This window comes from Perca flavescens, chromosome 24 (assembly GCF_004354835.1).
Source record: "Perca flavescens isolate YP-PL-M2 chromosome 24, PFLA_1.0, whole genome shotgun sequence".
In the NCBI taxonomy this organism is placed as follows: Eukaryota; Metazoa; Chordata; class Actinopteri; order Perciformes; family Percidae; genus Perca; species Perca flavescens.
The window spans coordinates 1,870,053-1,882,552 of record NC_041354.1 but is presented as its reverse complement, the minus strand read 5'-3'; the positions used below and the strand labels follow the sequence as shown (position 1 = coordinate 1,882,552).

The 12,500-nt window shown below is 41.8% G+C and overlaps 1 protein-coding gene across 3 annotated transcripts in view; it reads left to right on the top strand.

The window, feature by feature from the left end:
• agap1 (ArfGAP with GTPase domain, ankyrin repeat and PH domain 1) overlaps nucleotides 1–12,500 on the top strand; it is a 269,207-nt gene that overhangs the window by 97,370 nt on the left and 159,337 nt on the right. For all 3 annotated transcript variants that reach the window (XM_028571834.1, XM_028571835.1, XM_028571833.1), the window contains 2 exons: nucleotides 5,958–6,016; nucleotides 6,601–6,688. In XM_028571834.1, coding sequence (XP_028427635.1) covers nucleotides 5,958–6,016; nucleotides 6,601–6,688 — 147 coding nt within the window. The remainder of the gene's footprint in view (nucleotides 1–5,957; nucleotides 6,017–6,600; nucleotides 6,689–12,500) is intronic.

Genomic DNA, 12,500 nt, shown 5'->3' with positions numbered 1-12,500 from the left:
TTACAGGGTCTGGGACCAGCGGGGTTTACAGGGTCTGGGACCAGCGGGGTTTACAGGGTCTGGGACCAGCAGGGTTTACAGGGTCTGGGACCAGCAGGGTTTACAGGGTCTGGGACCAGCAGGGTTTACAGGGTCTGGGACCAGCGGGGTTTACAGGGTCTGGGACCAGCGGGGTTTACAGGGACTGGGACCAGCGGGGTTTACAGGGTCTGGGACCAGCGGGGTTTACAGGGTCTGGGACCAGCAGGGTTTACAGGGTCTGGGTCATGTCTTACTGCAAAGGCTCACCAGTGGCTGTGGTCTTCAAATGACATTTTCCGATTTAAATCGATCTTCATTTTACATCTTACATTTTAAAGTGCAGATGGCTGATATCTGTCTCTATGTTGTGCAGCGATAATATGAAACCAGACGATCTAAGGCAGGGGTCGGCAACCTTAGGCCCGGGTGCCACCATGGGCACGCGTGCAGATACCGTGGGGTGCTCAAGCTCCGGAGCACCCACGGTATCGGCACCTATGAGGTCGGCAACTGTGAACGTTGTCATTTGAAAATAAAAATACTGAGCACCCACGTGTGCCAGACTGCCAGTTCATTTTTACATTAATGTAATATTAAACACTGCAGGTGGTGCTCATCTCCAATCCTATCTGTGAGAAATGTCCTGAGTCCACTCTTGTCCACCGCACTCTTGTTTTACGCAAACACAGCTCTACTCTGCAAATAGCGAATTTTTACAAAACAAGCTAAAAGAAAAGCTGTCGGTTTATTAGTCTGTTTATCTTAGTTTGCAGGGAATCTTGAAATGTGGACAAATTCTTATAAACTTAAGCTGTCTGAAGAAACCATCCGGTAAATATGGGCGCATTATTAGACCAAAACAAATACATGTGGCTACTTAATATGCACGTGAATGACGCAATCGTTATGTTCGTGTTCTTCATTCTTGATAATGATGCTGGTTGTGTTTAGAGATGTTCCGATACCGATACCAGTATCGGTATCGGCTCCGATACTGCCTAAAACGCTGGTATCGGGAAGTACTGGAGTTTATGCACCGATCCGATACCACGTAATAAAGCAATACTCACTCAAATACTCACATTAAGTTGGTGTTTTCTCTCTTTAGTCTATTTTGTGTAGATAAAAAGTGCTTTGAGATGTATTTTATATTTTTGTTTTTTACCGTTTTTAGGTTTCAGATGCAGTTTTATCACATAAAATAACATATTTTCAGACCTTTTAAAAGCCAGTTGTAGAGATGGTCCGATATCGGCTCCGATACTGCCTAAAAAGCTGGTATCGGTATCGGGAAGTACTGGAGTTTATGCACCGATCCGATACCACGTAATAAAGCCCTAAAGAAAATCTACATTAAAGTAGTTTATTTATGTTGTTTTTCCGTTATAACTGACTGTCAAACTGGAGAATAAAAGAAAGTTCTGGGGCATTCATTGTTTGTGTTTGTTCATGTTTCACAAAGAGTTTAACCGAAACGGGGAGGGAGGGAGAGAGAGAGGAACAGGAAGAGAGAGAGAGAGAGAGAGAGAGAGAGAGAGAGAGAGAGAGAGAGAGAGGTGTGCTTTAGCAATACTGTATGTCAATATGGTCATGCTAATAAAGCCTCTTTGAATTTAAATTGAGAGAGAGGAAGAGACAGAGAGAGATGAGGAGAGAGGGATAGAGAGGAAGAAACAGAGGGAGAGAGAGAGAGGCAGAGAGAGAGAGGAAGTGAGGGAGCTGCAACAATTTTGATAACCGAATTACCGTGGAGGTAATTTTTCACGCAAAAAGGCAGAAAATGTTGTTTTCAGCCTCTTGAATATAGAGATTTTCTCCTCTTCTCAGTTCTCAGTAATATTAAACTGAATATCATTTGGGGTGTGGGGCTTTCCCTCTCACGAACCTTTTTCTTTGGGCTACTTATGCGGTAACGTTATGACAACTTTAAAGTTTAAAGCTCCAGAGCAGAGGCGGTGAGGCTGAAAGGTCGTGGGAAACGAGGAGTGGTGCTCTTCCTCCCACACTTGCTCTCTCTCTGTCTCTCGATATCGTCTGTAAGAGTGTGTTATTGTTGCTCCCTGATAGTGTCACTGGTATCAGGGAGGTCTCTTTACTCAACACTGGCCTTTAATATCTCTCAGGAAGGACTTATCCACACTGATGCATCATTCAAAGGGCCTTATCTTGCACCCGACGCAAAAGCCCAATACAAGTGGCTTTGCTAGTTTAAGACCGGAGTTGTCCATCTGTGGCCCATGGGCGTGCTGGTCTTACAGGGAGGTGTGTTCAGGTGCATTCTGGGCGTGCTGGTCTTACAGGGAGGTGTGTTCAGGTGCATTCTGGGCGTGCTGGTCTTACAGGGAGGTGTGTTCAGGTGCATTCTGGGCGTGCTGGTCTTACAGGGAGGTGTGTTCAGGTGCATTCTGGGCGTGCTGGTCTTACAGGGAGGTGTGTTCAGGTGCATTCTGGGTGCGCTGGTCTTACAGGGAGGTGTGTTCAGGTGCATTCTGGGCGTGCTGCTCTTACAGGGAGGTGTGTTCAGGTGCATTCTGGGCGTGCTGGTCTTACAGGGAGGTGTGTTCAGGTGCATTCTGGGCGTGCTGCTCTTACAGGGAGGTGTGTTCAGGTGCATTCTGGGCGTGCTGGTCTTACAGGGAGGTGTGTTCAGGTGCATTCTGGGCGTGCTGGTCTTACAGGGAGGTGTGTTCAGGTGCATTCTGGGCGTGCTGGTCTTACAGGGAGGTGTGTTCAGGTGCATTCTGGGCGCGCTGGTCTTACAGGGAGGTGTGTTCAGGTGCATTCTGGGCGTGCTGGTCTTACAGGGAGGTGTGTTCAGGTGCATTCTGGGAGTATTGCTATCTCGAGGCAGCAGGAAGTGATCGCACCATTGACCGACAAAAACCTGGTCTAAAGTCAATAACGCAGCATTTCATTGTTATTTTAACAGAGCATTAGTAACATGCTCCTATCGGCTCGTGCACAGCACACACACACTATGCTTGTTACACACACAGGGACACACACTATGCTTGTTACACACACAGGGACGCACACTATGCTTGTTACACACACAGGGACACACAGCAGCACACACACACACACACATGCAGAAGATTACTAATAAAAATATTACAGTCATAACAGCAATGCGGCAAGGTACTATTATGTGCCTGTCTTTTAAAGGGAATGGGACATGATCTCTGATTGGTTGATGAATGGGAGATGATCTCTGATTGGTTGATTGCATGTTACACCCAAAACACACCTCTGATTAATGAAGACACTAAGAACAGCTCAAGTCATATGAATATATCTAAACAAATATTACATTTAGTTGTGGTCGGTTGAGAGCTGGTGTTTGACTTTCTGACTGTTGAAACTGGACGATATGTTAATGTAGAAGAGGGAAAGCAGATCCGTCCCATGTGTTGTTTAAATGACGGAAAAGAAGATTGAAAGTGAGCTCCATTTTGATTCCTACTGTCCTTTTAATTCTTAGTGTTGGTACGATAAAAACAGATGGTCTGGGAGAAGAGACGAAAAGCTCTTCACCGAGATACATCTGTCGTAAACTCAAGTCATACGCATATATCTAAATAAATAATATACTTTGACTGTTGAAACTGGATGATGAGTTGATGTAGAAGAGGAAAAGCAGCTTTGTTTAGTAACATAGAGAATAGATGTTGATTTTTGTTGTTTAAAGACTTAAACCTTCACATGTGACACATTAAATTAGCCAGTTATCTTGAGAGAGCCTGGGAGAATTATTAACGTATTTCTCCACATGATTTGAGACGCAAATACGGGCGCCGGGGTAGCTCACCTAGTAGAGCATGTACAGAGGCTCAGTCCTCGACGCAGCGACCGCAGGTTCAATTCCGACTTGTGGTCCTTTGCTGCATGCCCCCTCTCTCTCCCCTTTCATATCTAAGCTGTCCTGTCACAAATAAAGGCCTAAAATGCCCCCCCCAAACAATCTTTAAAAAGAGACGCAAATAGACGCAAAACATCCAAAAATAGCTCAAAGAGATCAAAATGTCCAAAAAGAGACTCAAAGAGATGCAAAACGTCCAAAAAGAGATGCAAAGAGATGCAAAATGTCCAAAAAGAGACGTAAAGAGATGCAAAACGTCCAAAAAGAGATGCAAAATGTCCAAAAAGAGACGTAAAGAGATGTAAAATGTCCAAAAAGAGACGCAAAGAGATGCAAAATGTCCAAAAAGAGACTCAAAGAGATCAAAATGTCCAAAAAGAGACACAAAGAGATCAAAATGTCCAAGAACAGACACAAAGAGATCAAAATGTCCAAGAACAGACACAAAGAGATCAAAATGTCCAAAAAGAGACTCAAAGAGATCAAAATGTCCAAGAAGAGACACAAAGAGATCAAAATGTCCAAAAAGAGACTCAAAGAGATCAAAATGTCCAAAAAGAGATTAAAAGAGATCCAAATGTCCAAAAAGAGACACAAATAGAGGCAAAATGTCCAAGAAGAGACACAAATAGAGGCAAAATGTCCAAAAAGAGACACAAAGAGATGCAAAATGTCCAAAAAGAGACACAAATAGAGGCAAAATGTCCAAAAAGAGACTCAAAGAGATGCAAAATGTCCAAAAAGAGATTCAAAGAGATCAAAATGTCCGAAAAGAGGCACAAATAGAGACAAAATGTCCAAGAAGAGACTCAAAGAGATCAAAATGTCCCAAGAGAGACACAAATAGAGGCAAAATGTCCATAAAGAGACTCAACGAGATCAAAATGTCCAAAAAGAGACACAAATAGAGGCAAAATGTCCAAAAAGAGACTCAAAGAGATCAAAATGTCCCAAAAGAGACACAAATAGAGGCAAAATGTCCATAAAGAGACTCAAAGAGATCAAAATGTCCAAAAAGAGATTAAAAGAGATCAAAATGTCCAAAAAGAGACACAAATAGAGGCAAAATGTCCAAAAAGAGACTCAAAGAGATCAAAATGTCCAAAAAGAGACACAAATAGAGGCAAAATGTCCATAAAGAGACTCAAAGAGATCAAAATGTCCAAAAAGAGATTAAAAGAGATCAAAATGTCCAAAAAGAGACACAAATAGAGGCAAAATGTCCAAAAAGAGACTCAAAGAGATCAAAATGTCCAAAAAGAGACACAAATAGAGGCAAAATGTCCAAAAAGAGATTCAAAGAGATCAAAATGTCCCAAAAGAGACACAAATAGAGGCAAAATGTCCATAAAGAGACTCAAAGAGATCAAAATGTCCAAAAAGAGATTAAAAGAGATCAAAATGTCCAAGAAGAGACACAAATAGAGGCAAAATGTCCAAGAAGAGACACAAATAGAGGCAAAATGTCCAAAAAGAGACACAAATAGAGGCAAAATGTCCAAGAAGAGACACAAATAGAGGCAAAATGTCCAAAAAGAGACTCAAAGAGATCAGAATGTCCAAGAAGAGACACAAAGAGATCAAAATGTCCAAAAAGAGATTAAAAGAGATCAAAATGTCCAAAAAGAGACTCAAAGAGATGCAAAATGTCCAAAAGAGACGCACAGAGACACAAAGAGATGCAGAAATAGACGCAAATAGACTCAAAGTGACGCAAAACATCCACAAAGAGAGGCAAACGGATGCAAAATGTCCACACGATTTGTATATACGAGCTCGGAAGATGTCGGTTTAACAGTGGCGTCTTGTAATCCCATGTGTTCAACACAGTGTGTGTGTGTGTGTGTGTGTGTGTGTGTGTGTGTGTGTGTGTGTGTGTGTGTGTGTGTGTGTGTGTGTGTGTGTGTGTGTGTGTGTGTGTGTGTGTGTGTGTGTGTGTGTGTGTGTGTGTGTGTGTGTGTGTTGGGCCGAATGTTTAGCGTGACACAGAAATAACACTATGAAATAAAAAAGGAAACTCCCTTGTTGATTGGTAGCAGAGTGTTGATCTGACTGATGGTTTTTTTGTCTCTTCCAGATGCGTTTGTGAACAGCCAGGAGTGGACACTGAGCCGAAGTGTACCAGAACTGAAAGTGGTGAGTTTAAGTTTAACGAAATAGTAACAAAACACAGAATAAACCAAACAGACGCATGTGTAGATGACCTCACCATCAGTCTCTCTGCAGCACAAAGCTTCTTAGAGCCTCCACAAAGTTCAGCTACTTTCTCCGTTTTCTGGTCTAGAACCTAGAATCCAACCTGGCAAACTGCTGCCACCGCTAGATATCTCACACACACACACACACACACACACACAGGAACACACACACACGCATGCACACACACACACACACCCACCCACCCACAGGATCCTATTGGCCAGGCGTCCATGCTTATGGAGGTAACAGAACTGAATTATTTCATTTCCTGTCCCCCGACCAATCGGCTATCCTAACCTTAACTACTCAAGGCCAATGCCTAACCCCAACCAATCAGGCGGCCTCGAAGGGCGGGACTTGGATCCATAATAACGCTTACGTGTTACTAGCCAGACCTCCTTCTGCAGCGCTGTGGAGGAAGGTCTGGCAATGCAGCCATAACTCAGTTCTAACAACTACAAAAAAAAGACATGTTCTCAATCTGACATTGACTGCTTGACTCCTCCTCCTCCTTCCCCCAGGGCATTGTGGGTAACCTGGCCAGCGGTAAGTCGGCGCTGGTCCACAGGTACCTGACGGGAACGTACGTGCAGGAAGAGTCGCCTGAAGGTAAGAATTTTCTTCATTTCTGCGTGTCTTTGTGAGATCTGGCTGCATCTGTGTTCTTTTCCAACATTAGATCCATGAAAAGAAAATGTAAAGTAGTTTAAATCAACCCCCGAAAAACGCAGGAAATGATAAACCACAATCAGGATGTATTGCCAATGGAGGAACGATGAATTTGCCTCGGTAGTTGGTGCATACATAAGCTAATTAAACGTTAATATGGAACAAACAATACATACAGAGATGTAAAATGTCCAAAAAGAGACACAAATAGATGCAAAATGTCCAAAAAGAGACGCAAAGAGATTAAAATGTCCAAAAAGAGACGCAAAGAGATCAAAATGTCCAAAAAGAGATGCAAAGAGATGTAAAATGTCCAAAAAGAGACGCAAAGAGATCAAAATGTCCAAAAAGAGACTCAAAGAGATGTAAAACGTCCAAAAAGAGATGCAAAGAGATGTAAAATGTCCAAAAAGAGACACAAAGAGATGTAAAATGTCCAAAAAGAGACACAAAGAGATGTAAAATGTCACAAAGAGATGTAAAATGTCCGAAAAGAGACGCAAGGAGATCAGAAACAGCACATACGTACTTATATAACTATTTAACATTAAAGGTCCAGTGTGTGGGAGTTTCTCCCGTCTAGCGTTGAGATCATATATCCCAATAAACTCTCTCGCACCACGCAGTTCACAGTAGGTCTTACAGCTCTGGTAGCCTTCACGCTTCAAACATACGCTCTCTTGCTCTTTTCAATCTCATTTTTTTTCTGGGCGAAGAAGAAGGGGAGAAGACTCCTGTTCCTGAAATTTGGATTTTGAATACATGTGGTCCTCCATGTTTCCTTCTTCAAACTTAAGCTATGATACCCATTAGCAGCAGCTGTGAGTTTATCATGTGACAGAGAAGATTGCAAACGGTGGAGCACATGTACACACACACACACACACACACACACACACACACACACACACACACACACACACACACACGGCCCGAAGAAGTCAGATGTTTTAATTAATGCTGAAGGGACTTTAAAGAATTGACTGGAGCCAACCGCAAAAGTAACTGATTGTTTGCTGATTAAATACACTTTCCTTAAGCCTAAATTAATTTCTTCAGAACACACACACAGACACACAAAAACACACACACACACACACATAAAGGTGGAGCACTATGTCATGTATGTCCCTTACACACACACACACACACACACACACACACACACACACACACACACACACAAAACACACATAAAGGTGGAGCAGCATGTCCTGTATGTCCCACACACACACACACACACACACACATAAAGGTGGAGCACTATGTCATGTATGTCCCTTACACACACACACACACACACACACACACACACACACACACACACACACACACACACACACACACACACACAACACACACACACATAAAGGTGGAGCAGCATGTCCTGTATGTCCCTTACACACACACACACACACACACACACACACACACACACACACACACACACACACAAACAAACACACACAAACACACACATAAAGGTGGAGCAGCATGTCCTGTATGTCCCTACACACACACACACACACACACACACACACACACACACACACAAACACACACATAAAGGTGGAGCAGCATGTCCTGTATGTCCCTACACACACACACACACACACACACACACACACACACACACACACACACACACACAAACACACACATAAAGGTGGAGCAGCATGTCCTGTATGTCCCTTACACACACACACACACACACACACACACAAACACACACATAAAGGTGGAGCAGCATGTCCTGTATGTCCCTTACACACACACACACACACACACACACAAAGGTGGAGCAGCATGTCCTGTATGTCCCACACACACACACACACACACACACACACACACACATACACACACCCACACACAAAGGTGGAGCAGCATGTCATGTATGTCCCTTACACACACACACACACACACACACACACACACACACACAAACAGACACATAAAGGTGGAGCACTATGTCATGTATGTCCCACACACACACACACACACACACACATAAAGGTGGAGCAGCATGTCATGTATGTCCCTTACACACACACACACATATACACACACACCCACACACAAAGGTGGAGCAGCATGTCCTGTATGTCCCTTACACACACACACACACACACACACACACACACACATACACACACACACCCACACAAAGGTGGAGCAGCATGTCATGTATGTCCCTTACACACACACACACACACACACACACACACACACACACACACACACACACACACAACAGACACATAAAGGTGGAGCACTATGTCATGTATGTCCCTTACACACACACACACACACACACACACAGAGTTGGAGCAGTATGTCCTGTATGTCCCTTACCAGCTACCGTATTTCTAGATGCAGCATTAATATGGAGCCTCTACCCCAGTTCATGCAAATGGTAAATTTCCAGCCAATAGGAATACTTGGAATTGATGGTGGAGGTAAATATTGATGACAAAGGACAAGTTGGTGAACTGGCAACACAGATTTAGATATGAACACTTAAAAAACGTTACACACTGGGCCTTTAAGACAGAAAGAAGACACTGGATGGATTAGGCTGAGGCTGGTGTCCTCTCTCCGTGTTTCTGGAAGCTTTTCTTTTCATGCTGCACTCAAATGAAAGCACAGATTTGACCAACAGAGCAGAAACAAAGAGAAAGAAGAGCAGATATAGTCACGCATGGACCTCTACAGGCTACATCTATATTTCAGAGAGGTTTTTAAAATAGTTTCTTGCATTAAAAACACTCTTAAAATCAGCTGCAGGAAAACTTGTGTTCAATGCTGTAAAATAATCTGAGGTGTTTAGAGACATGAAACAAATAACTGTAGCTTCTGAGCTTAGCTTAGCATAAAGATTGGACCCTTAATATCTTTTAAAACTCCACAACATCAGAGAGAAAGAAAGAGAGAAACCTTTCATTACTAAGTTTCTGTAACCCAAACGGCAGAAATGACTTTATTTTCAGCTCATCTTTCAGGATAATTCTGCTCTTATTTTGGTAGGCTTGTCCATCATTCTGCTCTTAATTTGGTAGGCTTGTCCATCATTATGCTCTTATTTTGGTAGGTTTGTCCATTCTGCTCTTATTTTGGTAGGCTTGTCCATCATTCTGCTCTTAATTTGGTAGGCTTGTCCATCATTCTGCTCTTATTTTGGTAGGCTTGTCCATCATTCTGCTCTTATTTTGGTAGGCTTGTCCATCATTCTGCTCTTAATTTGGTAGGCTTGTCCATCATTCTGCTCTTATTTTGGTAGGCTTGTCCATCATTCTGCTCTTATTTTGGTAGGCTTGTCCATCATTCTGCTCTTATTTTGGTAGGCTTGTCCATCATTCTGCTCTTATTTTGGTAGGCTTGTCCATCATTCTGCTCTTAATTTGGTAGGCTTGTCCATCATTCTGCTCTTATTTTGGTAGGCTTGTCCATCATTCTGCTCTTATTTTGGTAGGCTTGTCCATCATTCTGCTCTTATTTTGGTAGGTTTGTCCATTCTGCTCTTATTTTGGTAGGCTTGTCCATTCTGCTCTTATTTTGGGAGGCTTGTCCATCATTCTGCTCTTATTTTGGTAGGCTTGTCCATCATTCTGCTCTTATTTTGGTAGGCTTGTCCATCATTCTGCTCTTATTTTGGTAGTTTTGTCCATTCTGCTTTTTTTTTTTTTTTGGTTTGATTATCAGTAATAACAACATTGCACTCTCTTCAAGTCCAAATATAAAACCAACGAACAAATCAACTAAATAAGCTTCTTAGAATAACGGATTGAACGGAAACCGCAGCATTTATGAAACTTAACTGATGGTTTCTCTCTTTAATCTCTCGTCTCGTCCTTTGCGATCAAATAAAAAGCAAACTGCAGTTTCCGAAAGTGTCTCTGCTGCTCACTCGCCTTCCCTGCAGGGTCGGCCATATTGCTCATCCAATATTAAAGCTGCATACCTCAGGCAGAGACCCACTTCTACCAAGCCCTGTGTTCCTGTTAAATATTTCACTACTCTGGAGGTTGGAGAGAAACTCCCAGACTTCTCTTATCGACTAATGGACGAAGTTCATCAGACTTACAGGAGCTTCTTCACACAATCCTTTAAATAATGCAGCATTTCTACAGTCAGAGATGACCTCTCGTGTCCTTATATGGAGCAAAATCGAGACTTTTATTGTGAAAGATTTATCAGCAGGGCTGCTGATTTTTCTCAGGTTTTACACCGATTTGCAGTTTTTTTTACTGATACTTAAGCTGATTTTCTGCAGATTTGCAGCTGATTTTCAGCTATTTTTCAGCTAAGTTTTTCGCAGATTCTTTCGCAGATTCTCTGCTTATTTTCATCGAATTTTTCACAGGTCTTACACAGATTTTTTTCGCAGATTTGCAGCTGATTTTTGGCTATTTTTCCGCAACTTTTCACAGGTTTTTCGCAGATTTTTTCACAGATTTTCTGCTTATTTTCCTCGAATTTTTCACAGGTCTTACACAGATTTTTTCTGCAGATTTGCATCTGATTTTCAGCAAATTTTTTCGCAATTCTTCACAAGTTTTTTGCAGATTCTCCGCTTATTTTAATCAAATTTTCACAGGTCTTTCACAGATTTTTTTTGCAGTTTTTCTGCAGATTTGCAGCTGATTTTCAGCTATTTTTTTTGCAATTTTTCACAAGTTTTTCGCAGATTGTTTCGCAGTTTTTTTGACAGATTCTTTTGCTGATTTTCCGCAGAATTTTTGCACAACCTTTCTGCTTATTTTAGACAAATTAGAAGACTAAACCTTAACCTCAGGATGAACACATGTCCTCCCCAAAGAAAAACAAACAGTCCGCTAAATTCTGCAAATTTTCATTCTGAATCGCAGCTGAAAAATATAAAAACATCCCCAGATTGCATTTGGATCTAATTACCAGCAAGAAGTTCCTTTTTATAGATATGTTGGTCTTAATGTTTCTGTTTTTGGCTGTTTTTTATTTCTTATTTTTAACAGGTATCTTTAGCTTCAATATTCAACCTTTTATAGTATATTAAATGTTGTTTTGTCCTTGACAATCAGTTGTAACTATTACTGTTATTCTTAAAGTTAATGATCTGATTGTTGGGCATGTTAACGATCAATAAAAAGTCAGATAAATATTAAAAAAGTGTCAAAATAACGTCAATGGAACTTCCTTTACTGATGTTTCACAATAAAAGCATTACATTGATCATTCACTATCTAATCATGACATTATACTGAATGATCACTTTGTGAGCTACTAAAAAACAGTTAATTACACCCCTCCTTTAAAGTTTTTGGGATGCTAGCTGATATTTGAGATCCTTTGGTATCCTGTCTGCACTTTTCTAGAAATAAGCAAACAAAAAAAGCCAAGAAAACACCTAGTTATCGCCGTGTTTATGTCAGTATAACTTCCTCTGCTGAGTACGGAAACTGCAGCTGTAGCTCACACACACAGAGGTCAAGAAGGTTTCTAATCATAATTAACCTTTCCTGACCTTTTTTGTATGTTTAAAGTCTTGACAACCATCAAACGCAGTTTATTTGGGATGAAAACATTGCAGCTTTTGTCATGTGGGGACCCACCCAGGAGCTAAATGTAGCTCTGGGTCCCTCGGGGGAAACAAACTCCTCCTCCGATGTTCAGACCACGCGGTTAAAGTTAAACATCGGCCAGAAGAAGTCAGATGATTTCATTAATACGTCGCTGAAGGGACTTCAGAGAGTCGACTTCAGCCAACTGCAAC